This window comes from Ctenopharyngodon idella, chromosome 24 (assembly GCF_019924925.1).
Source record: "Ctenopharyngodon idella isolate HZGC_01 chromosome 24, HZGC01, whole genome shotgun sequence".
Taxonomy (NCBI): Eukaryota; Metazoa; Chordata; class Actinopteri; order Cypriniformes; family Xenocyprididae; genus Ctenopharyngodon; species Ctenopharyngodon idella.
In genome coordinates this window covers 22,837,930-22,863,117 of record NC_067243.1, presented here as the reverse complement: position 1 = coordinate 22,863,117, position 25,188 = coordinate 22,837,930, and the positions used below count along the sequence as shown (strand labels likewise).

Sequence of the window (25,188 nt, the reverse complement as noted above, 5' to 3'; positions counted from 1 at the left end):
CTAAAGTTGCGCTCTCACAAGCGCTTGTCAATGTGGGCGACTGTTGTTGTTGTTGTTGTTGCAGTCTCCGGTATTTTGTTGTTGTTCCATCTCTTTTAGTTTGGGAAATAATTTGTTTCATAATGAAATTATCTCTTTTCACAGCATTAACTATTTAAGAAGGCAGTGCTCTGAAATGGCTTTGTGTACTCTGCACACACACTAAAAAGCAACTGATTTACAAACTCCTGACTGAAAGAAGGTTATTTTTGAAGACGGACAAAAACTCTCAGCCTCAAAATACAGGGCAAACACTCATAACGGCTTTAATGTTTGGTTAGGAACTCACTGTTGCTGGCGAGCCATTCGTTGAGGTCTATCTCTTTGGTGGGAAGCGCCACCAAATCTTTCAGGTCGAAGTCCATGACCCGTACTTTTGTGTACTCTGGCTCCAAGTAATGCTTCTTCTCTTCAGCGGGTGCTTTCTTTCCATTGGGCTTCGTTTTGGATTTCCTGCAAGACAGGAGAAAAGAGACAGGTTAAGTTGAGACACACAGAATGGAACAAAGGTGAAGTGCATTTTTCTCATTGTACCAACTGCACAAGTGGTTTTCAAACAGTTAAATTCAATGACTGTATAAATGACATATCGTGTAACTATCAAGTAAAATATTATAACATTTCCGTTATAATAAATAAAAGCTTAGTTTTTAAGAATGTCATTCTTTTTTAATTAGGTATTAATTGTTTTTTTTCTTCTTCATTTGTCTTTCCTTTTTTTCAGAACAGTTGTACAAATGTAGGCCCACTAAAAATGTATCAAAACTAATTTTAAGTAAGAAATTAAAAACATGCTCAACAAAGAAGAGGAGTATTCGAGTCATTGTATCTGTAAATCGCATCTGTAAAATAAATAGATCCAGACAAGAAAGTCTAAGAACTTCCAAGGACTTTGAAAAACTTCCCAAAGTAGTCCTACATCTCTGCTTCTTTGGGGTAAACCACATTTCTCCTCTGTTTCAAACTCAGGTGTCAAAACAGACTTCCAGTGCTAGTTTTAACATGTAAATGCCAGAATCGCATTGCTGTGGCAGATCCGACAGCTGGCTGGGACAAAGGTTATAGGGTCATTAAACAGTTAACAACAAGCGTACAGGCAAGGACGGGTTATAAAGAATTTACATCCTTTCCTTGCGCACGCTTTGACCCCTATTTGGTTTATTATGTTTATATGAACAAATTAGGTAGAGTTTCTCTTTACAACTCGTTAATTTTAGCTCTTTTCTTCCTTGCAGCCTTAAATCAGTGTTTCGCTTCAGACAAAGGAACTGAATTTATTACTCATCCACCAACTTGATTTCCTGTTGTCTCTCAGCACTATAAACACATCATTCCCAGCCTCAAGTTTCTGACCACCTTCACCATTTCCTCTTTTTCACACACAACACTTCATCACAGGAGCAGGAAGAGGACTTATTACGGAGACCAAAGTCCATAAACAGTGTTTTTAAATTGAAGCCAAGACAAAAGGAATGGTTTTGGATTGCTTCCGAGTGGGAAAGATCTTATCATCCATATCAAGCTCTTAAATTGACTCGTGTCAAAGGTCTAAAAGGGTTAATCATGGAGCACGGTTTGATCAAACATCATTGGAGCATGGGAAGTCTGGTAAACTTCAACTTTACTTGCATGTCATTCCGTTTAACTACACAGGATTAGTGTTCTGTGTAAAACAGGAAAGAGATGAAGATAAATCACCAGGGGAATTCACACTATGAGCCAATTTACTGCTTGGCTAATATGGTCAAAGATAATGAAAAATTAAAAATATGAAGGAAAAAAAAAAAAAAAAAAATTTCTTGTTTCTCTTTCAACAGTTTCAGCAGTAGAGCGTTTACATGGACCCTAATAATCTGATTGTAATCAGACCAGTAGCACAAAAACCTGTTCTAATCCAATCGAGAGGACATGTAAACACTTGATCAAATTGAAAACCGAAACTAGAAAGCACTGCGCATGTGCAACAACGTAGAAATGACATAATGATGTATGACGAGTGGAACGAGCTGTTGTTGTTGTTGTTGAATATATTTTCATAAATGACTGTTGTGTCATTCTAAAATTCTCCTTCTTTCAATCGAACACAATCAGAGATATTAAAAAAATATTCTGGCTCCTCCAAGCTTTATAATGGGAGTGAATGGCGCTCATGATTTTGAAGCCCAAAAAAGTGCATCCATCCATCATAAAAGTAATCCATACGCCTCCAGGGGATTAATAAAGGCCTTCTGAAGAGAAGGGATTTGTTTTTGTTTTTTTTCCATATTTAAAACTTTAAAAACTAAAATAACTAGCGGCCTATGCAAGTTGACTTGCGCCAAAAGAGCAATGTAGTATGTAGGAATAGCGTAAGCTTAGACGCCTCTCGCGGTTCAAACAAATAGGCCTGGGCAACAAACTCAAGCTCTTCTTCTCTTATATCGAAATCCTTCAACATTTCTCTTTAAAAATTCTCGTTTTAAACTTCTAATTTGTGACCGATGTTTTGCTTTGCCCCATCCTCTGGGCTTCGGTGTTTGTCAGTGCGTCAGGTCAGGGGTTACTCTTTTGCCGTAAGTCGATTTGCGTAGGCCGCCTGCTGGAAGCTAGTTATTTTAGTTTATAAAGATTTAAATATGGATATTTTTCTTACAAAAATCCATCGCTTCGCTTCAGAAGGCCTTTATTAACCCTCTGGAGCCGTATGGATTACTTTTATGATGGATGGATGTGCTTTTTTTGGACTTCAAAATCAGGAGCGCCATTCACTACCATTATAAAGCTTGGAAGAGCCAGAATATTTTATAATATAACTCTGATTGTGTTCATCTGAAAGAAGATAGTTATATACACCTGGGATGGCTTGAGAGTGAGTAAATTATGGGATAATTTTCATTTTTGGATGAACTGTCCCTTTAAGTACCCAATCACTTTATTTAGCTTTCACGTAAACACTATGTTCAGATTCAGCAATCGAAATTCATTCCGATTGAAAGGTGTCCATGTAAAGATAGCTAATGATGAACTGCTGCTATAACAACTAATTAAAATGCTGAGGCAATAAACTTTGGAAAACTCATCCTGCACATGTGCTATGGACATTGATACCTGAATAATCAGAATGGCTTATGACGAATGGTATCCAACAAACTTACACTGAAGAACCGACTCAAACCATATAGAAACCAGAATAATAGAGGCCTGATGGGCTCTTTTGACTTGGCCCAGTAAGCAACTACCAAGAACACCATAGCAACTGTACAGCAACAGATTAACCATTCAGAAGAACACCTTAGCAGCTGCATAGCAACGTCCTGGCAACCACCCAGAAACCGTAGCATCATGGTGGATAGTGTTATTAACACTCATGGCAATTCGTAAATATTTTACATTTTTGTAAATGGGTAGCTAATTCGTATTTGTAGAATCTCAGTCACGGTTAAGTATGATCATGCTTATACGTCCCACTGACGGATAGGGTTTGGGACCTTAATTTTTTTCTAAAAATTGTATGTTTCTGTGTAATTCACATCATATGAATTAATACAAAACTGGCACCTAGTAAAATAGTTGCGTTTCCTCATGAGATCGTTTGAGCAGAAGGGTGAGCAGAAAATGAATTTCAGTTCATGAAATTATTCTTCAAAACTGGGATGAGCTTCGCATTACATATTTAAAAATTATTAGCAAAGAACAACTGATCTCGGACCAGCATAAAGGATCAACATTGAAGGATCAACCAATATCAAGTGAAAGTGAAGCCAGCAAGCAAGCAGGCAGCTGTCAGGTCCAAACTGAACTCAAGGCTTGAGCCAGCTGGAAGATCTGAACATCTCCCACAATCTTTGATAGATCAGCGCAGCTGAGCTCAATCATTCCGCAAAACACATCCCTCCACTGACTAATAAAGGACACATTTTAATGTCCAGAATTTAATAGGAAGAGAATACGATTCCTTAAAGGTTACATACATACACTCTGAAGCTACAGTTAGTCCAACATGCAGCTTCTAGAGTTACCAGATCAAGAAAACATGATCATATAACCCTAATTTTATCATCTCTACACTGGTTACCTATTAAGGTCTGTATTGATTACGAAGTATTGCTACTGACCTATAAGGTCCTAAATAATTTAGCCTGTATATTTAACAAATCTTCTATCGCCCTACAATCAATCATGCTTTTTAAAGTCACAAAACTCTGGACGTTTGGTAGAACCTAGGATATCTGAAATGATGGCTACACTCCTGATAATAGAAAAGTTTTACATCTAACAGCTCTTAAACATGGAAGAAAAATGTTTTAACACATTTTAACACTCTGTAAACAAACAAATTCACAAGTGGAGTGACACCATATTTAACTGTAGTGTGAACGCTACCAAAGTGGAGCCAAGAATGGTTGTCTGTCTGTAAAACTATGTTGTGACACGTGAGTTTAGTGTTTGATACACAAACACAGATGGTTTTCTGCAGCTGAGTGGATGATACAGGTCTTTGGTTGAAACCTTGGCTTGGTTCGAGTGTTTGAGAATTACAATGCCTTTTATGGCAAAGATATCTGCGGGAAACTGCTCCGAGTGGGCATGAAGTGTGTGTGTGTGTGTGTGTGTGTGTGTGTGTGTGTGTGTGTGTGTGTGTATAACAGGAGGGCCGCTGGCAGCTACAAAGTTTTTCTTTCTCCTAAAATAAACTAGCTAATGGCTTGAGAATTTGCCCTACGCCACATAATTCACGAAAACAGTGCTTCCTGGAAAATTACGAAACCCAGGGAAGGCTAAAATGAAACAATGTGCGTTCAGATTTTTGGATGCACAAACTGTTTCTTCGTGTAAAAACCAACTATATTGGGGAACTGAGATAACATGGTGTTCTGGATCCTCAAAATGTATTCCCATGCACTCCTTGTTTTATCAAAATAAGTCAGGAGACTTCATTGACATGATGTGATTAATTTTAAAATATTAAAAAATAATAGATGTGTTTGTTGGCAATGTCTTAAAGCATGTGGAACGTTCACTGGTTTTCCTCAAAGGTTTGGCATAAATAAGGTTCACAAGTGGGAACTGAAACAATTAAACAATTAACTACATTGCCAAGTAAACATCTTGTCAAAATCAATTATTAAATGCAGCGTGCTGTTCAGAATCTCAGAGATGAACTATGCATGAGGCTTGACATTATGCAACACTCTCATCCAGCATCTGCAGCAGCTAAAACATCTAAACATCCCTAAATCATTCTGACTCAAACAAAACTCCGAGAACAGAGCTGGAAACTGTTTTGGTGTTCCATATGCATACCAAAACTACAATCTGGAAATTGGCAAACAGCAGTAAAACAATCCAGCATCTATCTGTTTCTTTCGCTCTTTAGGGAAACATTGTTATTCTTTAAATTAAATAAATGAATAAAATAATAAGCACCGAAACAGTTTCAGTGCAATGTTTCTCCCAAAATTGCTAAACTGTACAGTTTTGTTTGAGATTGAGCAAGAAGCTCTTCATCAGGCTGAAAATTAAAAACAAAAGAAACCCATAAATACCCATGATTGAATGTCACATTAAAAATAAGGGAACCAATATTCATTTCAGTCCATACAGCCCAAAAAAAAAGCCTCTAAGGATCCCTGTCAAATCATAGATTGAGTGATTGATATTGGCCATACTGATTAATTGGCTGATATTTGTCAATTTTGAGATTATTGAAATTTACTATTAAAGGGTTAGGTCACCCAAAAATGAAAATTCTGTCATTAATTACTCACCCTCATGTCGTTTCAAACGTGTAAGACTTTCGTTCATCTTCGGAACACAAATGAAGATATTTTTGATGAAATTTGAGTGATTTCTGTTCCTACATTGACAGCAATGCAACTACGTATGTGAATAAAAGCCTAAATTCGATCTTTTCATTTTCATAATATAAAGCGATTGTGTCTTTTCAGAAAATTTGGACTAAACCGCTCAATTCATAAGCATTAGTTTTACAATCTCCTTATGAACTTTTTTTTAAGCGTCAGAGTGGTAGTTGCATAGACTGTCAATGGAGGGACAGAAATTGCTCAGATTTCATTAAAAATACCTTCATTTGTGCTTCGAAGATAAACAAAAGTCTTAAAACCCGTAACAACTTGAGGATGTGTAATTAATGACAATTTTCATTTTTGGGTGGACAAATACTTTAACTAATAATTAATAAGTGAATAAAAATTGTGAAAAGTAAGTTCAGCAATTTTGTGTAGATCTAGCATTATGTTAATATTGATATTATATATGGTCATCATCCTGCTCTCTCTATATTAATATAAGCACCACATTTGATTGTCATGTAGTTTTTGCAGCAGTCCTTGATTAATGTAATATCACCCTTTAAAAAAAAAACTTTTTTGTACCTCAGTGTACAGTCAGGATGAATTTATATTAGTTTCAAACTATTTATATAGCATTTATAATGGTTTCAAACAAACTTGGTGACCTTCAGTATTAATGCAAAAGTACTTGTTGGTCTTTGGATGAGTATGTCTAGCCAAGTTTGTACTTCCTAGCTCTTATAGGCGTGTGTGAAGAGCCATTGAGATGACAGTATTGTGTTAAACACAGCAACAGCAGCATGGGGACGGACAAGGAGAGGTCATCAGCATCACAACAGATAGGTGGGGGGAAGAGAGGGGTCTTTGTACACCATCCCTCACTTATACACACTTAAAATACTTGTCACAATTTTACCCATTTCTATCTCATTAAAAGCATGCTAAGGTTTAAATTCAGTTATATGCAAAAATAACGTAAGTGCCACTTTAATATTTTTTGTCTCCAAAAGAGGTTAAAAAAACATGGCACACAATACTCAACCTCACATACATGTATAGGCCTACAGTATCACTGCTTCAAATCTCTTCAATATCTATCTATCTATCTATCTATCTATCTATCGTAAGACTGTGTTTTTCTTCCCACTAAGCACTCATTATGTAAATTTCAGTAATTACCAGCGCAATTGCTCAAACAATTTAAATGACCGGTGAGTCTATAGAAACGTTTCATGTTTGTCATTAATATGTATGAGACACTTAATATTTCTTAACCAATCTGATATTTGCTATCGGAATGTATTGTTCGCGCGTGCTTTTCATGGTGTGCGAATAATACTTTCCTATAACAAATGTAGGTATAGCGTAAAATGTTTTAATCAATGGCGGTAACATCATTTTAAATCTTAAGATTCTTAATATTTCTTATAAGCCTATCATGTAGGCTGATCTAACATGTAGGAAAGTCAAAAAAATAAATTTCAGTCAACTAATTTGCTTATGTGTAGGCTACGTGTGACTTCCATGTAAAGTTATATAAATGTTAAAACTCTCTCTCTCTCTCTCTCTCTCTCTCTCTATATATATATATATATATATATATATATATATTAAACATCCCCCATACGTATTCTATAGAATTAGTCTTAATAAAATATTCATAAATTATTCAGATACATATTTATCAACTTAATTTTGTTACTTTGTTCATTATATAGCCCATATTTATATTCATGCAGCTGCATTAGACATGTAAATCTAATGTATTTAGAAAAACAGCAAAGCCACGTTACCTTAAAACTTTACCAACTGCCTGAAGAACCATCTTGCAACTTAATCCGTTTCTGGGAGTTTTCTGCGAGTGCATATCCGAAGTGCTGTCAACAAAAATGGACTGAGAGTCCAAAGTGTTTTGAACTGACCGGTCTTTCCCCTTCCCTTCCCTTCCGTAGATGTTTTCAAAGACTAGGCAGGTACTAAGTGCATATAAAGTTCTAGCTCCAAAGTTATCGTTTTACCAAAGGCCAGCCAATCAGAACAGTCCGTGGGCGGGGCATAATATGTTAACGCCAAACGATAGCCAATCATGCGCACGCGTGGGCGGGGCGTGTTTTTGGTTAACATGCAGTTTGAAGGTCTGCTCTCTCTGTCAGACAGTGCGTTTTCCGGCCTATGTGGTGTAACCAGCTTCTGAATGACGTTACTTCTTTATAATTACATTTAAGAGGAAACATTTTGCATTATTTCAAAACATTCTGAGGTAACATAACAATGCACCACTTGTTTTGTCTTTGTTCTGGTTTGATCAGGAAAAAATCATATCCACATTTAAAAATGTCAAGTTAAACGCTATATAAATAAGTCACATCATGCACAGAAATCTTTATTTAATATTTTTAGGACAATTCCAAACTCAAAGCCAAACAAATAAAGGGTTTAGGTAATGTTTTAAAGGTTAAACAACATAAGAAAATATCAATAAAAATGTTCCTGACACTGAACTGTACCTGAAGCCAAACTACACACAAATTCCAGTCAGAGAAGCAGAGGGAACGTGTTTAAACTTTACTTTGACTGCTGGTACTGAAACACAATTATTTAAAAGTTGAAGAAATTATTTGAGTATTTAGGGTTGACTAGTATACTTTACAAAAGAAAAATATCTGAGGGGAAAAAAATGAATAAACAAACAGTCTTTTCCCTTTTACATGCCCCATGATACAGAAAAGAATACACAGAAAGATCTAGTTGACTATGAAGTGAAATAAGTCTTTATTTTTTATCTCACTGGAAAGATATTTATTTAATCTAGTTGTTACAAAAGCATTTTCGTAATTGGAATCTTGTGTGTCTTCAATGAAAGCCAAAAGGAAAATATTTAATCAGGAAGCTAGTGAATCATAAAACCACAAAAGAAGCAGTGTTAGTCTGACATACTCTGACAATAAGTAACATTACCACATTTAGAAAGTTCCTTATGGTAAAAAATAGCATATTATCTCATTATTCTTCACATATTACGGAAGAGAATCTTTTGGAAAAATACATGAGCGGCTGGACTTGCAAATGTTATCTTTCAGCTGAGGCTCAACACAAACCCACACACTTCACGAGATGTTTACTGACTACCTGATTCACGACAACTGAAACAACATACCAGCAACATCTGCCGTGTCTGATAACACAATTAAGACACTGATTTACAGGATGCACTTCCTGTTCAGACTTTACTTTCAGTCTTAGGCATTTAGTCATGTTCGCATGTGTCCAACTACCAATTATAGAACAGAACAAATGTACTGTATGACTAGATATCATGTCTGAGACAATGACATCAGGCCAGTGTGAGTAATAGTCATAGAGCTTGGTTGCAAATGTCATTCATATCATTCAATAAGAGAAGGCCAGGTTAAAAAAAACTGAGTAAAAAGGAACCCAAAAAAAAAAAAAGTTTGTGCCAGCATCCAAAAAACTGTTTTTCTCAAGTTGATCATACGATTGGTCACATGGCTGGCTCGACTCGTTTGGTAAGAAAGTCAACGAACATTCCTTTTAGACAAAGCAAACAGAAAAAAATCCTCTCAGACACAGCACATTAGGCCTGGAGCTAAAGCATCCAGCAGATGAGTAATCCAGCCCTGCTGAAAAGCCAAGGGTGACATGAGATGAACAAGAGAGATAAGAAGCTGCCCACAATCCTGCTGCAATCGGAGAAAAAACGTTAAATGCTGCGAGAATCTCTCAACACCTAATTGCTAGTTTCAATTCAGATAGCTCAAGGATCAAGTGTAGAGGAGTTAATCCTACTTCAATCATTGTTGATGATCTGGAGCATTTAAACATTATACAAATCATGAGATGCACCTTCATGAAAACACTACCAAAAGCAATACTTCCCAAACAAGATCTATTTTTGTTCTGATCAGCAATAGTCAGAGTTGCCCGGTTTTCACAACAAAACATGCCCAATTGCTACTCAAAACTATAGCCCCAAAAATCTCGTTCCCGGAGGTAAAATCCACATTTTTGACGGGGTTCTCCTGGTAAAATTCGCATTCCAGGGGTTAAATATCATGTTATTTGGGGTCGCTTCAACTCGCGGACATGAAAAACAGCCCGCAGCAACAGTAAGAAAGTAGCCCAATTCCGCAGGAAAAACGTTGGCAAAAAAAAAAAAAAAAAACTGGATGAGAAAATAACCAATATTACAAAAAATAAATAAATAAAACAATGTAAATATTACAAAATGTGACATTAAAAAGTGTAAAAGTCACTTGTTTTTATAAAGTAACACTGTCCAACAGTGACGCCTGCAGGTAAAGTTACAGAGGAAAGCTTGCCTCCCTTGATCCCATTGAGTTAAAACAGACCCCCTAAAAGCGTGCGGTGAGTTTGGTGGGGGGGTAACTGAGAATGAATGGAGGAAAGTCACGTGAGAGGAGGCAATGTCCCCATCGCGCTATGATCGGTTATGATTGGATATGATTGGTTCGTGCGAGAAACGTGTTGTTTTTGTGTTCGTTCTCATCTAATTGGCCTTAATAAAGACAGTTCTCGTCTAATTGGTCTTAATGAAGTTAATGGAAGACTAATTAAAAAGTAAGTAAACAACTATCACTTAGATATCACCACTTTGTCACATCAAAATCAAACTTGAAATGGCCTGAAAACATGATGACTGGGGGGGGTTTTAGTGAGCAATCAGCTTGATGAAATTAAAGACACATCTTTGTGTCTGTGACCAGTGTGTACAAGCTTGATGACTGCTGAAAATATATATATATATGTATATGTGTCTGTGTGTGTTTAAATTGTTACCTCCTTTAGTTATTATTTTGGAATACATGCAAAAATGCATAAAAATTTGGTTTTAATATATAGAACATTACACAGTGTAAAAATACAAAATAGAATTGTATTTTTTTATGTAATGTTTATTTAACCAGGAAAATTAAGTGCAACAGGGACATAATTTACATTTGATATATATAAAAAAAAAAAAATTGAGGACTTTGCCTCCTCATTTTAAAACATCACCGCACACCACTGGTTCAATAGTTCAAAACTGAATATTTATTATTTCATTATTTTTGGTCTGAATTGTCCATTTATCATAAGCAAAGTACATAAAATAATTTGTTGCAACACCATGACTTGTCTATCTCCTCATCTCCCCTGCTGTCCTGAAGAGATTTTGGAAGATGGCCATCATGGTCCTGCATCCTATCGCACATTCCTGCAGGGGAGCGACTGCATGCACCAACACGCTCTGCTCTCGGCTAACAAAACACACAGCAGGGAGCAGTGAAAGCAAGAGGAATCCTTTCAGGAATCATATCAGCTCAGTATTTACAGCACTCGTTTTATAACTCTTGCTTGCGAGATTTTATTTCCTTTTTGGCTGTAATATACACAGAGTTCGTATAAATTCCGGGAAGGTTTAAAACTGGATTCTGAGCAATTGTGACATCACTATGCCCGTTTACAACTGAAAAAAAGGTTATGTGAATCTTCCCAGATACAATAAAACAGAAAATGCACATGTAACGTTAAAAGGCCAGAGGGGCAGAAAAAGAAAGTGAGCAAAACAGAAACAGTGAGACAAAGCGTGTTGTAGCAAGTTCAAAAGGCTTCACCACACACATACAGCATTCCAGCGGTTGAAGGATTCAGCTTCAGTTTGGGAATCTAGATACGGGGCAAACAAATGTACAAACATATCCTGAAGTCTCGACAGATTAATCAAAGTCTCAAAATAGTTGCAGTTCTAACTTGTATGTATCCAAAGCAATTGTGCAGAAACTATCCAACAAAATCCCCCTGAAGCTATACAGCGACACAGTTTCACCTGATAAGTGTATAACCAATTAGCCAATGAACAAAAATAATCAACTGCTTGGTGTCCACTCCAAAATCTGCCGACAGCTTTGTCAATACACATTTTCTGATTTAAAGGGTTAGTTCACCCAAAAATGAAATTGTCATTAATTACTCATCCTCATGTCGTTCCGAACCCGTAAGACCTTCGTTCATCTTCAGAACTCAAATTAAGATATTTTTGATGAAATTCGAGAGTTTTTTTTTTATCTCCCACAGAAAGCAACGAAATTACCACATTCAAGGTCCAGAAAAGTAGTAAAGACTTCGTTAAAATAATCCATGTGACTACAGTGGTTCAACCTTAATTTTATGAAGCGACAAGAATACTCTTTGTGCGCAAAAACAAAACAAAAATAACGACTTTATTCAACAATTTCCTCTCTACACTGTCAGTCTCCTAACATTAAGGTTGAACCACTGTAGTCACGTCGACTATTTTAATGATGTCTTTACTACTTCTCTGGACCTTGAATGTGGTAATTTCGTTGGTTTCTATGGGAGATAAAAAAAAACCTCTCGGATTTCATCAAAAATATCTTAATTTGTGTTCTGAAGATGAACAAAGATCTTGCGGGTTTGGAACGACATGAGGGTGAATACTTAATGACAGAAATTTCATTTTTGGGTGAACAAACCCTTTAAACTGATTTAAAATAAGAGTTAATATAAATCCATCGGAACCAAATCAGCTAACATGCTACTGCTTACTAGATGATGGAATCATTATCTTTTCCACCATATTTAGTTATCTAGTTAATTATTTAACACCATCACGTGTCAAATTTAAGTAAATCTTAAAATGAATATCCATTTTTCAAACTGTAATGCTGTGGTGCCAATATTCACTTAGCATTTAGCATTTAAAATGACTGGTTTTAGTTTTTAGTGTATTTATTAAGACAAATTAATAAAGATTTTTAATTTTGGTAAAGATAAATTTGCTCATTTCTCTGTTGTTGGTTAGAACATAAATTATCAGCTTGTTATATCAGCCACAATCCCTTCCCTATCAATATTGGTAATTAAAAACAGGTTTAATCATGCTACCTTTTGTCACCTTCAGTTACCATCAATTACAGTGATTTAAATAAATACAGTCATTATGATTTCAAGTGGACTAGGAGGATTATAGACTTAAAGATGGGATGCAGCTGTAAGCAACATCAATTGAAACTAGAAAATAAAGCAGTGTAAAGAACTGGCTTCATTCAGCCTGTGAAAGAGCTACTGAATGTTGGTAATTATGGAGGCAGAGCCTTTGATCCTTGGATTCGGAGGTAGGAAAAGCTAATCAAGGTCTTTGTTTGGAGAATAAAGACATGAAAGATGATGAAACAAGCTTCATCAGTGTGGATAGACATTATGTAAAGTAATGAGGTATACATGAAGTCACAAACATGCACAGAACACACAGATACTGAATCCAAAATGGATGACAAGTTCCAGCAAATATTTACAAAGATCAAGAGCAAAAATAGCTGTGGGCTAAAAAAACTAAAACAGTAAAGAAATGAAAAGACAAGATGGCCATGTGATGTCAAACTGCACTGGTTAAACCACAAGTTCCATCTGAAAGCACAAAAGAGGTACAAAACAGTGGAAGGCAGTCCTGTTTTTACTACAAGAACTTCACTGCCTCCTACTGGAGAAATACATCGGTACATCAACCAAGAAGTCAAATGATTGGTTAGCTTAGCCCCTGCTGGTAAATGCTGTAACAACACTATCTGCAAAAATAATTTTTCTCCATTGACATCCATTCAAAAATAGCTGTGTTTTTCTCCAGAAACAATAGTCATTGCCATAAGGAAGGATTCCTTTACTTCCTTACAGCACTTTGCAGCATGCCTCAAATGAACCTCTAAAAATAGAGGTTCAAATTCAGGTTAAAAAAAAAAACAAAAAAAAACATTATTGCATCATTAAGCAAAAACTGAACTTTTACTTGTGCTTAAACAAAAGTAGTTTCTTCAATATGTACAGCACAGAGAACGACAGACACATTTTTAATGACTTTTGGGTATGAGATAAGAGAATTTGTCAATATTTTTATAAACAGAAGCACAGAAGGGCCAGGACAGAGGGTTGTCATGACTTTGAGATGTAAGGGTCCAATACAGAAAGACCTTTGTTTATGAAGGCGGAATAAAGAAGCTGACCGCTTAGCTTCGGGATGCCATGTTTGTACATGAAACATGCTTAAGGCAAGGAGCTATACAGTTGTGCTACAGTAACAGAACACAATACAATACCAGATTGGTGAGGGGTGCAAGAAAAGGAAACACTCTCAGACAGCAACTGTAATGCATATTGACCTTAATGGGGTCAATTGCGAAACAGTAAAAGGACTTTTTGATAACAGCAGTGCTCAAGTGATTGTACTACAAATCTGCAAGATGAGCTTGAGGACATGTAGTCCAGCTGTTTTTCGTGCTATTTTAGGCAAATCACTCTGTGGTTACGTTCATTCCTGTCCCAATTCCTTTTTTGGCAAGTAAATTTCTATAACCACCCAGGAACTGTAATTTGGCCCTTAAGTGCCCTCAGATGCTCATTTCCTGAACGCTATCCTGATTCTGCTTAAGCAGGTTTTCCACTATCACAGACATTTTTCCGGTGTTTACACAAACATCTCCACCCAGCCTCATGGAGATGAACTGGAGATTCATTCAAAGCTTACCAATTTGTACACATATTGTTCATACTCTTCATTTTTTTTTATTTAATTTAATAACAAGTCCCTTGTCGCTGCAGTAAGTGCAATGAAACAACCTCAGTATAACTGTGATGTGAGAGTCTACTCAAAACAAAACACTGTCATGTGAAAAGCTCTGCCTGAGGTTTTCATTGGCTGTAGAAATGTAAACAGCTGCTCAGCTCAGGTGTGAGGCTCATGGAAACTGTTATCCTCTAAGTAGCTTAGGTGCCTCTGGGAGGGAGGGAGTTTCAAAGAAACTCATCCAGCCAGATCTCAGAGCCTATTGGTATCATCCCTGAGGATGCTGAATCCACAACAACAGAATGTTGTGGTTCACATCCGTGTAGCCAATACCAGGCGAACATTAAAATAGCTTAGTCATGACAAACCTGATGCTGGTTTTCAGAAGTTCCAGATCTTAAAACTCACGGTTCAGATCATATTACAGTTTTTGATTCACAGATCAGATTTGTATAAACTAAATATAGATTAATCTTTGTTAAATCTGTGTTTTGTTGTTTGCTTAACATTAATGACTTAGACAGCAGCAGGTATTATTAGGTTGCTGTCACTTTAAGACCGAATACACGGATTCAATATAATGATACACATCCGATTTCTTTCTCAACTATTTACGTTCAATTAAGGGCCTGTTTACACCTGGTCACTTCATGCGTTTTCTCTGATCGGATAGCTATCTGATCGTGAAAAGACCAGGTCTAAATGCCCTCCGAAACGCATTCGAGATGGATATAAATCCGATCGCTCAAACCACTTCAGGAGGTGGTCTAGGAACCACATATGAAACCACATATGTAAATTTAACTCCTCCTAAAAATACTAAAAAATAAATGTGTGAGAGCATGTTATAGCCAGATATGACAGCGCTACTACAGCACGCATCGCCGCAAATGAGCAGCTGAGTATCTGTTCAGCAAGACAATGTGCAAACTGCCACAAATCAAACTGAAATTAAGCCGCAGGCGCTCAAAACACAATCATCTTCATTAAAAGTAATGAGAATAAATGATCTTACCAGTGCTGTTGCCGTGCTCTCTCCTATAGAGTACCTCAGAGATGACGTGTTTTTGTATGCAAAACCCGGAAGCAAGTTAGCATTTTAGGACTTCTGGTTCCATCGCCCTAAAGTCTATGGGTTTTTTGAATGGGTTTTTGCTAAATCACCTGAAATAAGGTCTGTGGTTAATAAAGCCTCTAAATATTTTCACGTTTTGATCTATGACATAAAACACACCAGTTATAACCTGCTGGTGATTTTTTTAAACCTTTATTGTGTCTTAAAAACGGCGGTTGCTAACTAGTTGCTAAAAGGGACTACTTCCTTTGGCTGGGATTTTAGACGTCATCATGACAAACAGGACATTTGGACTGCTTTTCTCATGAAAAAGTAGATAAGTATTCATACACAGTGCAGATCATTATCCAGAGCATGTTTTTAAATAAAGTTGTTTTTTAAATAAAGCTTAAGGAAGCTTGGTGGTGGTGACGATGATCCGCGCTTATGGTGTGCTGTAGTCCGTTTATAGCCTACTGTTAGCTTTTTATATCTGACGACTTTATTTAAGCTTCAAAATGTATAAATGTTGTGTTAACTTGTAAAGATTATCTTGATAGACAAAATGTGTAAGTGTCATAACCCTTTGTTAAACACAGAGCTTATTTTTTGTGATTTTCCAAAAGTCTATGGGAAAAATGCATAGGCTTTCGATCGAGGGAACCCGTGCGCCGCTAACTTCCGGGTTGGCCTACAAAAACACGTCATCTCTGAGGTACTCTATTGCGGTCTTTGATTTTGAAATTAGCTGATGATCAATAAAATGCAGCTCATATTTGTTGCTTTCGATGACGTGAACTCCATGAAATCTGCATATAGCGCGGGAATTGAAGATCGGATTTATCCGTTTTGCGGAGACACATTTATGTGGCCAAGTGTTAACTGAATCGATAGCTATCCGATCAGAGAAAACGCATGAAGTGATCAGGTGTAAACAGGCCCTAAGACACAACCGTGTTTAGGAGAATACTTGCCGAGACGGGTATTTTGGCATAATTTTGTGTGTGTGTCCGTTTAAGCGCATGGAGATGCGAAAGAGGAATCAATTCGCTGTTCGCGCACCATCTGAAATGCGCCTCTCTGTGTGCGTGCAGCTGTGCACACATATAACAGCGCACAAGTACTGAATTGATGGTGAAACTTAGCAATTAATCCATGAAACACATGCATGCCGAATCTTGGGCCTGGTCCATATGGATCACGGATCAACTACAATCCGTTTAACCCCTACTGCTGACCTTTGATGCTTACCTGTGATGATTACTTGGGCCTCTCATTCTCAGATCTCAACAGCACAAATGGAAAGAGTCAAGAGTGACCATCAGACTTTTGTCAGATCACCCTAAAAAGTGGTTTGATACACTTCTATGGACACAAATATATCCAGCTGGTATCTTTAATGAGTGATAATCTCCATAAGCATAAAATGGATTCAGTGACCAACCAGAGTTCAACGTAAATCTAAAATTTCACACAACAAGGTGGAATCTACAGGTGTGCTCAAGGATATTGCTTTTTTTGCCACAAGTTCTCTCAAACATAACTCTTGAACATCTTTCAAAGGTGTGAAACCATGACCCTTAGAAACTTTTGTGACTAGTTCTGGGAACTCCGTTTCCTGACAGACTGATAAAAACCTCTACACCTTGACTCTGAAACTGTGTAGACGCCATCCAATCAAATTGGAATTGGTGATTTCATCCAGTTTTTACCATTTGTGTACAATAGGCATTCAGTGGTTAGGGAGTTGTCCGTAGACACACCGTCTGAAGCCAAAACTATATTCTACAAGAGGTAGGATTGTCCATATCCGTTATAAGCACATGGTCCAACATAAGATTGCTGAAGCACTCTGAGAAAAACTGCCACATTAAACAAACAAAGATCACTCCTTTCCAAAAAGAAAATGTTCAAAAGAGGAATAAAAGAGGTCATTTATAAAAGTGGACCAACCAACCCTGAATGCATCTATCCTCTATATACGCCATCACAACATCTCTTCAAAGAGTTTCACTCATCCAGTTTACACCTCCAAATAGGTTACTCCCACGATGATCAAAAAAAATCCCTTGATGTCAAGACGTGTAAATAGGGTTAAATGTCGAGAACTGACCTTTGAAACATATGCATGATGTAACTTTGACGCACATATGCAACTAAGGCTATGTTCACACTGCAAGCCTTAATGCTCAATTTCGATTTTTGCTAAGATCAGATTTTTTTTCTATAGCTGTTCACATTGTTGTTTTAAATGTGGCCAATATTAGATTTCCAATGTGAATAGATCATGGTTCTGAACTGACCTGCATGCGCAAAAGAACGATACAAATGGTTTTTGTATCATTTTTACCACAAAATCCACTAAATTGCTTCTCAAAACTAGTCCAAAACTAGCCCAATCGCGTTCTGTGGGGTATCCCGGTAAACATTGCGTTCAGGGGGTTAAATATCGTGTTAGTGCAGTCCCTTCAACCCACTTGAAGACTTGCAAAACAACCCGTGGCAACAGTGAAAAAGTAACCCAATTCTGTCTTGATAACGTTGGGTATGTAAAATCTTTGAATAGACTCCCATGCGCGAAGAATCGTGGTGAATTTTGATCTCAAGTGACGTAAAAATCACATGAAATCCTATATGACTGTTCACACTGCGGTCGCATTACAAAACATGTGACCTGTATCGGATTTAGTACAACATATGGAAGTGGCACAAATCGGAATTGAAAAGATCAGATTCCGTGTGGTTTTGTACTGTTCACACTGTCATGGGGAAAACAGATATGAGTCACATGTGGGCATTTGGGCCACATTTACCTGCAGTGTGAACGTATGGGTCCATCAGAGTGCAAGGGTACCTGAACAAGTGAGGCCCCGAGGCATTTCCAACCGGATGACGTCACAGCTGCGAACACTGGATGTTACGTAATAGGAACCTGCTGTGATGAGCAATACTGCATTCCTCCTTGTAATTCTCCTCCAACAAGAAGCTCTTGTCTGCTAAATATAGAAAGGCTTAGCACTGCAAAAAAACCATCACTCCTGTTATGAGATGTGAACATTATCAAGCTAAGGGAGTGGTGAGGTCTTCTGTGGTCTTGTAGTAACCTAACCTCCCTCCATTTCACCACAACTAATCACAGATAATTAAAAAAGAAATGAAAGGGTCACATCTGTCAAGAATGAACAACATCTCTAAGGTAATTAAACGAGTACCGGGAGGGGTGGACATGTGGCTTGCAGAGTACCGCCAAAACAGATTATGCCATACACCATTTAAGCATTAATTTATTCTTCGTTGATGTGATTAAGTGTCAAACGGCTGGATGTGTGCAGAGTCTCCAGCTAAGGTGGGAAAGAATGGAGTGACCTTGGGTGCTGACGCTGATTAAGCATTATCAGGTGCTCGCGCTGCAGCTCGGGATGCTGAGGCAGAGCAAGAGTGGCATCGCTGCAACCCGATCTATTGCAGTGGGAGGAGGTGCTTACGTAATTTTCACACGAGAGACGGAAGGGGGCAAGACAGTGAGGAATTGGGAGGTCTGAAGGGGCTACAGACAATATGACAACATTATTCAATGACGGTAACATACAACAGACAAGATAACTGGTGCATAAATATATCTGATTGTAAATGTACTGCCTATTTATTGCAAAAAATTACTGGGCTGCGTTTCCCAAAAGCATTGTAAGCCTAAGTTGATCGTAGAGACCATTGGAGGCAATTGATCAGCTTAGGCCTACTAGCTTATTCAGCAATGTTTAAGTGCAATCTAGTATATCCTACCTTTTAAGTAATTATATTATGACCGATATGATAGCTAAAGGCATATGATAGCAAATTTTAAAGGGGACCTATTATGCCCCTTTTCACAAGATGTAATATAAGTCTCTGGTGTCCCCAGAATGTGTCTGAAGTTTTAGCTAAAAATACCCCACAGATCATTTGTCAAATTCGCTTCTATTTGGGTGTGAGCAAAAACATGCTGTTTTTGTGTATGTCCCTTTAAATGCAAATAAGCTGCTACTTCCAGCCCACTTTCCAAAAAGAAGGTGGAGCTTTAACAGCTTGTGCTTCAGTTGCTCAACATCAACAAAACTGGAGAATCTCACGCAGTGAAAATGACACTCAGGAAGAAGTTACAACTTTTAGAATGCAACTAACCTTTTCTGAATGTTTAGTGTATAAATTTATGTAGTTGCTGTCGATTAGCATGTGCCATCATGCTAATCTTTTGTGCACAACCCGTATGGATGCCCACTATAAATAGCGTACCTGTTTGCGAAACAGCCATACACATACGCTCTGACAGAAGCGCTCCTTTTTTTAAGCAATCGAGCTTGCCAGGGTCAACTTGCAGGCTATCCAAGCTAACGAGACTCTAAACAGTGTTCTGCGCCCGTCTGTGTAGCCAACGACAGAACAGTTAGCATGCTTTGTTTGAACTTTTGCCATGGCGTTAGAACTGGTACACCGTTTGACGGCACCGTGGGTGGAAACATGCAGATTAAGGAACGGTAATATTATAATAAGATCAAAAACAAAGTTACTGGGTTGTCCTTTTTCACGTTTTCTGGGTTGGTAGATGCACCAGGGACCCGATTATAGCACTTAAACATGGAAGTCTGATTTTCATGATATGTCCCCTTTAAGGTTCTACCCATTTTAATAGCATTTAGGCTAAACATATAATCTAGAATTTTTAAGTGAGACCACAAATAAAAAATGGGTTTAGTACAATTTAGTTATTTCCACGTTCCTAATTAAACAGTTACTTTTATAGCACATGGGACCCTCAATGAAGTATTCCTCACAATGCTAATTTTATTACCAAAAGAAAACCTCTAAGATGATGAAAATAGACCTTAACTTCCCAAGACATGATCATCACAAGAGATTGGCCCAAAGCTAGAGAAGAATGCAGACAGTAAGGAACCGCTGGCCGACACAGACCAATCAAAGCACATCAGATTACATAGATGACACAGTCAGATGGCTTAGCAGATAACACCATACTCCAAAACCAGACAGTGCTGGAATATATTTAAACTACTTACACTCCCATAACAAATCACGTCAATGAAAAATCTTACACCACATTTTGACCACCTTTGAGGAAACACCAAATGGAAAACTACAGTCACTCAACAAATCTGTTTACACAATCCCAAACAGGATGCAATTACAGATTTTGAGAGTTGGACTTCGCCTAAACAAGTTTAGCAGCACTATATTTGATACAGCGTGAACTTTGCAAGGTTGCATTTTCCATTCATCCAAGTCTTGGTGTGGTCACACATAACAGTTTCCATCTACACACCGCTTATCAGTGCAGTTATTGCAACTTGAGTATAACTTTGATATACAAGCTGTTATCTAAACATCAGACACTACAGAGGCTAAACAGTTTTTTGCGGAAAGCAGGTGTGTCTTAAACCAACATCCCTGAGGACAGTTGCAATTGGCAACATAAACCTGAAAGACTAAACAACACCACCTGACAGCGGTGTTATAAAACAAAACAGTGTTTGGATACTGTAATAAAAAGACGTGAACTCCTTTCACACCGAACAGCCAAAAACATCTCAGCCACAGAAGACAAAATAAACTGCCAGATCAAGCAGATCGTGATGGTTTTCTAGCTTGACAAACATAAACATTAACTGTGAATCAACACAAAAGTCTAAAAGGAGACGGAAACATGAAGAAAAGATAGAACAAAGAATAGATCTGCAAAAAACAAACTCAACCTTTTAATCAGATACATCTGGGACTTTTCACATTGGCCAGCATCCTTGAAAAACCATGGAACTTTAGCGATTTGTTATATATAGCAGTACCGCAGTAAAATAAAACTACAACCACATGTAAAGGGAAAAAAAGGAAACAGTATCTCTCAAGCTTTCCATGTGAAGAGCATGTATTGGTCTGTTAACATTCACTAACTTTCAAACAGCCCCCTTGCTTAACTTTCCAAATTTAGGTAGAGGTCGAAACTAACATTTGAAAGGGCAAAGTCTGCCCTTAGCTGTAGGGAAAAAGCAAGTTGGGAACACAGTGTCCAAACCAGCTCGCACACGCTACAACAAATCATGAGCTGCATTGATTTTGAACTTTAGCTATCTGCTCTTTCTCTTGCTGAAGGTTCTAGAAATCATCGTACAAACATCACGCTTGATCTCTGCAAAACCTGGCACAGCTTCAAGAACATCCACAACTCCAGAAGACATCTGTGAAAAAAGGCATGCGGAACAGGATGATAAAACATCCCAAAACTGGTACCTGTAAAAGAAGCAGTCACAACACACTAGAACCCCCATGCAGCTTATGAAGTCGGCAATCAGACTGTCCTGTCCTCTGTTGTGATGGCTTTAGGATGTACTACAGGTGAGTGGCATCCGTTAGAGCGTGAACTCTTGGCATTGCATCTTCACAGATCTGCAGTAGAACCCCAAACTGTTTCTCCTCACACTTTCAGACTCCCTCTCCTGTTTCCTGCTCTGTTTTCAGTTGCTGGACCGCACACAGTTGGAGCTTTGATAGGAAGTGATTTTCCTTGCCGCGGTGCAGACAGAACAACACTTCAGTCAGCAAACAAACACAAGCGTCCGCAGCAGGCGAGCACAGCACATACAGTCACTCAGCACTTGTGTGTTCCTCTCTGCTGATACCCTCAGTTTCCCCCTCCCATCCTCTCTCTCTCTCTATCATTCCACTGCTGTCTCTCTCCCTTTCCTCCCATCTCACTCTCCCGTTGGCTCTGATTTTGAGGCGGGAGCGTCGGGTTGGCAAATAGACTTGCAGCAAACCAATGACGGCCCACTGCAGGAATATTCTGAGCCAGGAATTTTTTAAGGGCCCAAACAGCCCCTGAAAATGGTGCCTTTAAGGAAATTTCTTCCCAGAAAAACTTTCTCCACACACACACAAAAAAAAAATCCACAATAAAAATATACTTGCTATGGGTCGGTACCTCAAAATAAGTGACCAAAGTGGGGTAATAACTCTGGAGGCAAAGCTATTTAAAAAAACAAATATAAATACTTTTCGGGCACCAAGAGTTAGAAGAAAGACAATCTCTTATTTAAAAAAACAAAAATCAAGAAAGTGATTTCTGCTCCTCTAGCAAAAAATAATGATCTATTCGAAGCTGAATCCCAAACATTTCCCAACTCTCATTGAACAATTAGTGAAACAACTAGTTCCAATCTGACGCCACTGGTTGAGGTTGGCATAGAGCCGCATCCTGATATTACAAATTGTTATCACAAAGACAATGTTATTTCTCAGGAGAACTATTTTTTGCCCAAGAAATAATGTTGACATTTACCTGCACATTCCAAACCATATGTTATTTTTTTTTTCTCCATGTAAAAGAAAAGGAGAAATTCTGGATAATAGTTATGCAGTGCTTTATCATACGACATGATAGTTCACCCCAAAAATGAAAATTATCCCATAATTGACTCACTTTCAAGCCATCCTAGGGGTATATGACTTTCTTCTTTTAGCCGAACACAATCGGAGTAATATTCTGGCTCTTCCCAGCTTTGTAATGGGATTGAATGGCGGCTGAATTCTTGAAGCTCCAAAAAGTGCATCCATTCATCATAAAAGTAATCCATACGACTCCAGTGGGTTAATAAATGCCTTCTGAAGTGAAGCAATGGGTTTTTGTAAGAAAAATATCCATATTTAAAACTTTATAAACTATAATCACTGGCTTCCGGCAACGTCCGTCCGCGCGTTCACAAGAGAGTCGAGTTTCGGCGGAAGAGTGACCTCCGACCCGACGTATAACGAAGGATGTAGGATTAGCGTAAGCTTAGGTGAGAGTAGACACCTCTCGCGGTCCAAACAAATAGGGCTGGGCAACAAACTCAAGCTCCTCTGATATTTCTCTTTAAAAATTCTCGTTTTCAACTTCTAATTTTGTTTTGCTCTATCCTCTGCGCTTTCGAATTTATCAATACGTCATACATTGGGTCAGAGGTCACTCTTCCGCCAGAACTAGACAGCCGTCTGCCGGAAGACAGTGATTCCAGTTTATAAAGTTATAAATATGGATATTTTTCTAACAAAAAAACCTATCGCTTCACTTCAGAAGGCATTTATTAACTCACTGCAGCCATGTGGATTACTTTTAAAATGGATAGATGAGCTTTTTGGAACTTCAAAAACTCGGGCACCATTCAATCCCATAACAAAGTTGGGAAGAGCCGGGATATTATTTTATATAACTGTTTGGCTGAAAGAAGAAAGTCATATACACCTAGGATGCCTTAAGTGGGAGTAAATTATGGGATAATTTTCATCTTTGGATGAACTATCTCTTAACAATGTGAACCTCGTTTATTTTATTCCAAGTACTCTGGCAAACAGACCAACAAGTACATTGTTATTCATTGATAGTCTTCCCTTCCATCAATGACCAATGTGTCAATGTGCCCACACCAGCTTTGAAGTCATTTAATACGGCCAATGGCAGCTCAACCGTACTTCCTCGACACGTGAGAACAAATCTCATTCTTTCTTGCCAAAGAACACAAACAAACCACATTGGCTCTTGCGCATCAAGCAAGCATGTTTGACTCCACTGGTTCTTGTGAATCACATTAAAATGGCAACATATCTGACTTGAGAGTTGGAATGGAGGGCAAGATTTTCAGTGAATAACTTAAAATGTTAGACTTTTCATAATGTAAAACTATTATATGACTTCAGAAGACTTAGCACACGAGTCATACAGACTACTTTTAATGTACCTTTTTTGTCAGTATAACATTGCATGAGGGGAAAAATCATCCTTTTGTGTTCCACTGAAAAAATAACAGCATGCAGGTTTGAAAAAACAAGAGGGTGACTAGAAAAATTACTATTTTGTTTTTGGGATAATCTATCCCATATCCTACATAATGTGTGGCTTTCTTAAAAATACTAATAAGAGAAAATCATCATCACCTTATATGATGTTATACAGAAAATGATAGTTTTGTACCAATATATTTGACACCAACAAAAAATAAGCTCAGTGCAAGCAGCCTCTTCTTTGTTTCTGCATACATGTAAATATGCATACAGATTATCAATTACCTAACCACTGAAACAGATTACGTCACCCATTGTGTCGATCTAAAACCACTGAGGAGCTAGACCTCAAGCCTCAGTTTTAAATCTTAGCTCTCTCTGCAATAAACAAAGCAGTGACCACAGTGATCTTCTCCCAGACTCGATGACGTTATTCCTAGCAGCACAGAGTGATTACGGAGCAGAAGCTCTGGAGAATACAGCGCCCAAGCTGTGATAACCTTCCCTTTGTGATAGAAAAGCTGCAGAGAGTACAACTGTTTTGTACCAGACCTTGCCAGGAAGAATTAACATTTTTGGGGGGGAACACCAGGGGGAGAAATCATAATGAGCAGAGAAAGTGCATGTGTCTTGTGTCCTAATGATCTGACTATGAATGGACTGGTCACTCAGAGCCTAAATGCTGGAATTACTGAATCCAGAGTGAATAACAGTTGCGGGGAGGCAGTAGGAACGAATGATGCTATGCATTCGTTTCGTTCTCTCAATGGAAATGGGAGAAAAAAAAACACCCCTCCCCTCTAAAAGCAAGATTTACAGGTTTACTGGATTATCCCACTATATCAGACCCATTACTGCTTGAGTTTCGTTAGAAGAAAACGTGAACGTTTAACAAGTTC

The 25,188-nt window shown here is 37.9% G+C and overlaps 1 protein-coding gene across 4 annotated transcripts in view; it reads right to left on the bottom strand.

The window, feature by feature from the left end:
• The window catches only part of mob2a (MOB kinase activator 2a), a 55,386-nt gene that overhangs the window by 8,023 nt on the left and 22,175 nt on the right, over positions 1-25,188 (bottom strand). For 2 of the 4 annotated variants that reach the window (XM_051883515.1, XM_051883513.1), the window contains exon 2: positions 329-492. In XM_051883515.1, the coding sequence (XP_051739475.1) occupies positions 329-492 (164 nt within the window). Of the gene's footprint in view, positions 1-328; positions 493-7,624; positions 7,824-21,763; positions 22,112-25,188 lie in introns of those variants that run through there. The other 2 variants (XM_051883514.1, XM_051883512.1) reach the window with 2 other exon arrangements.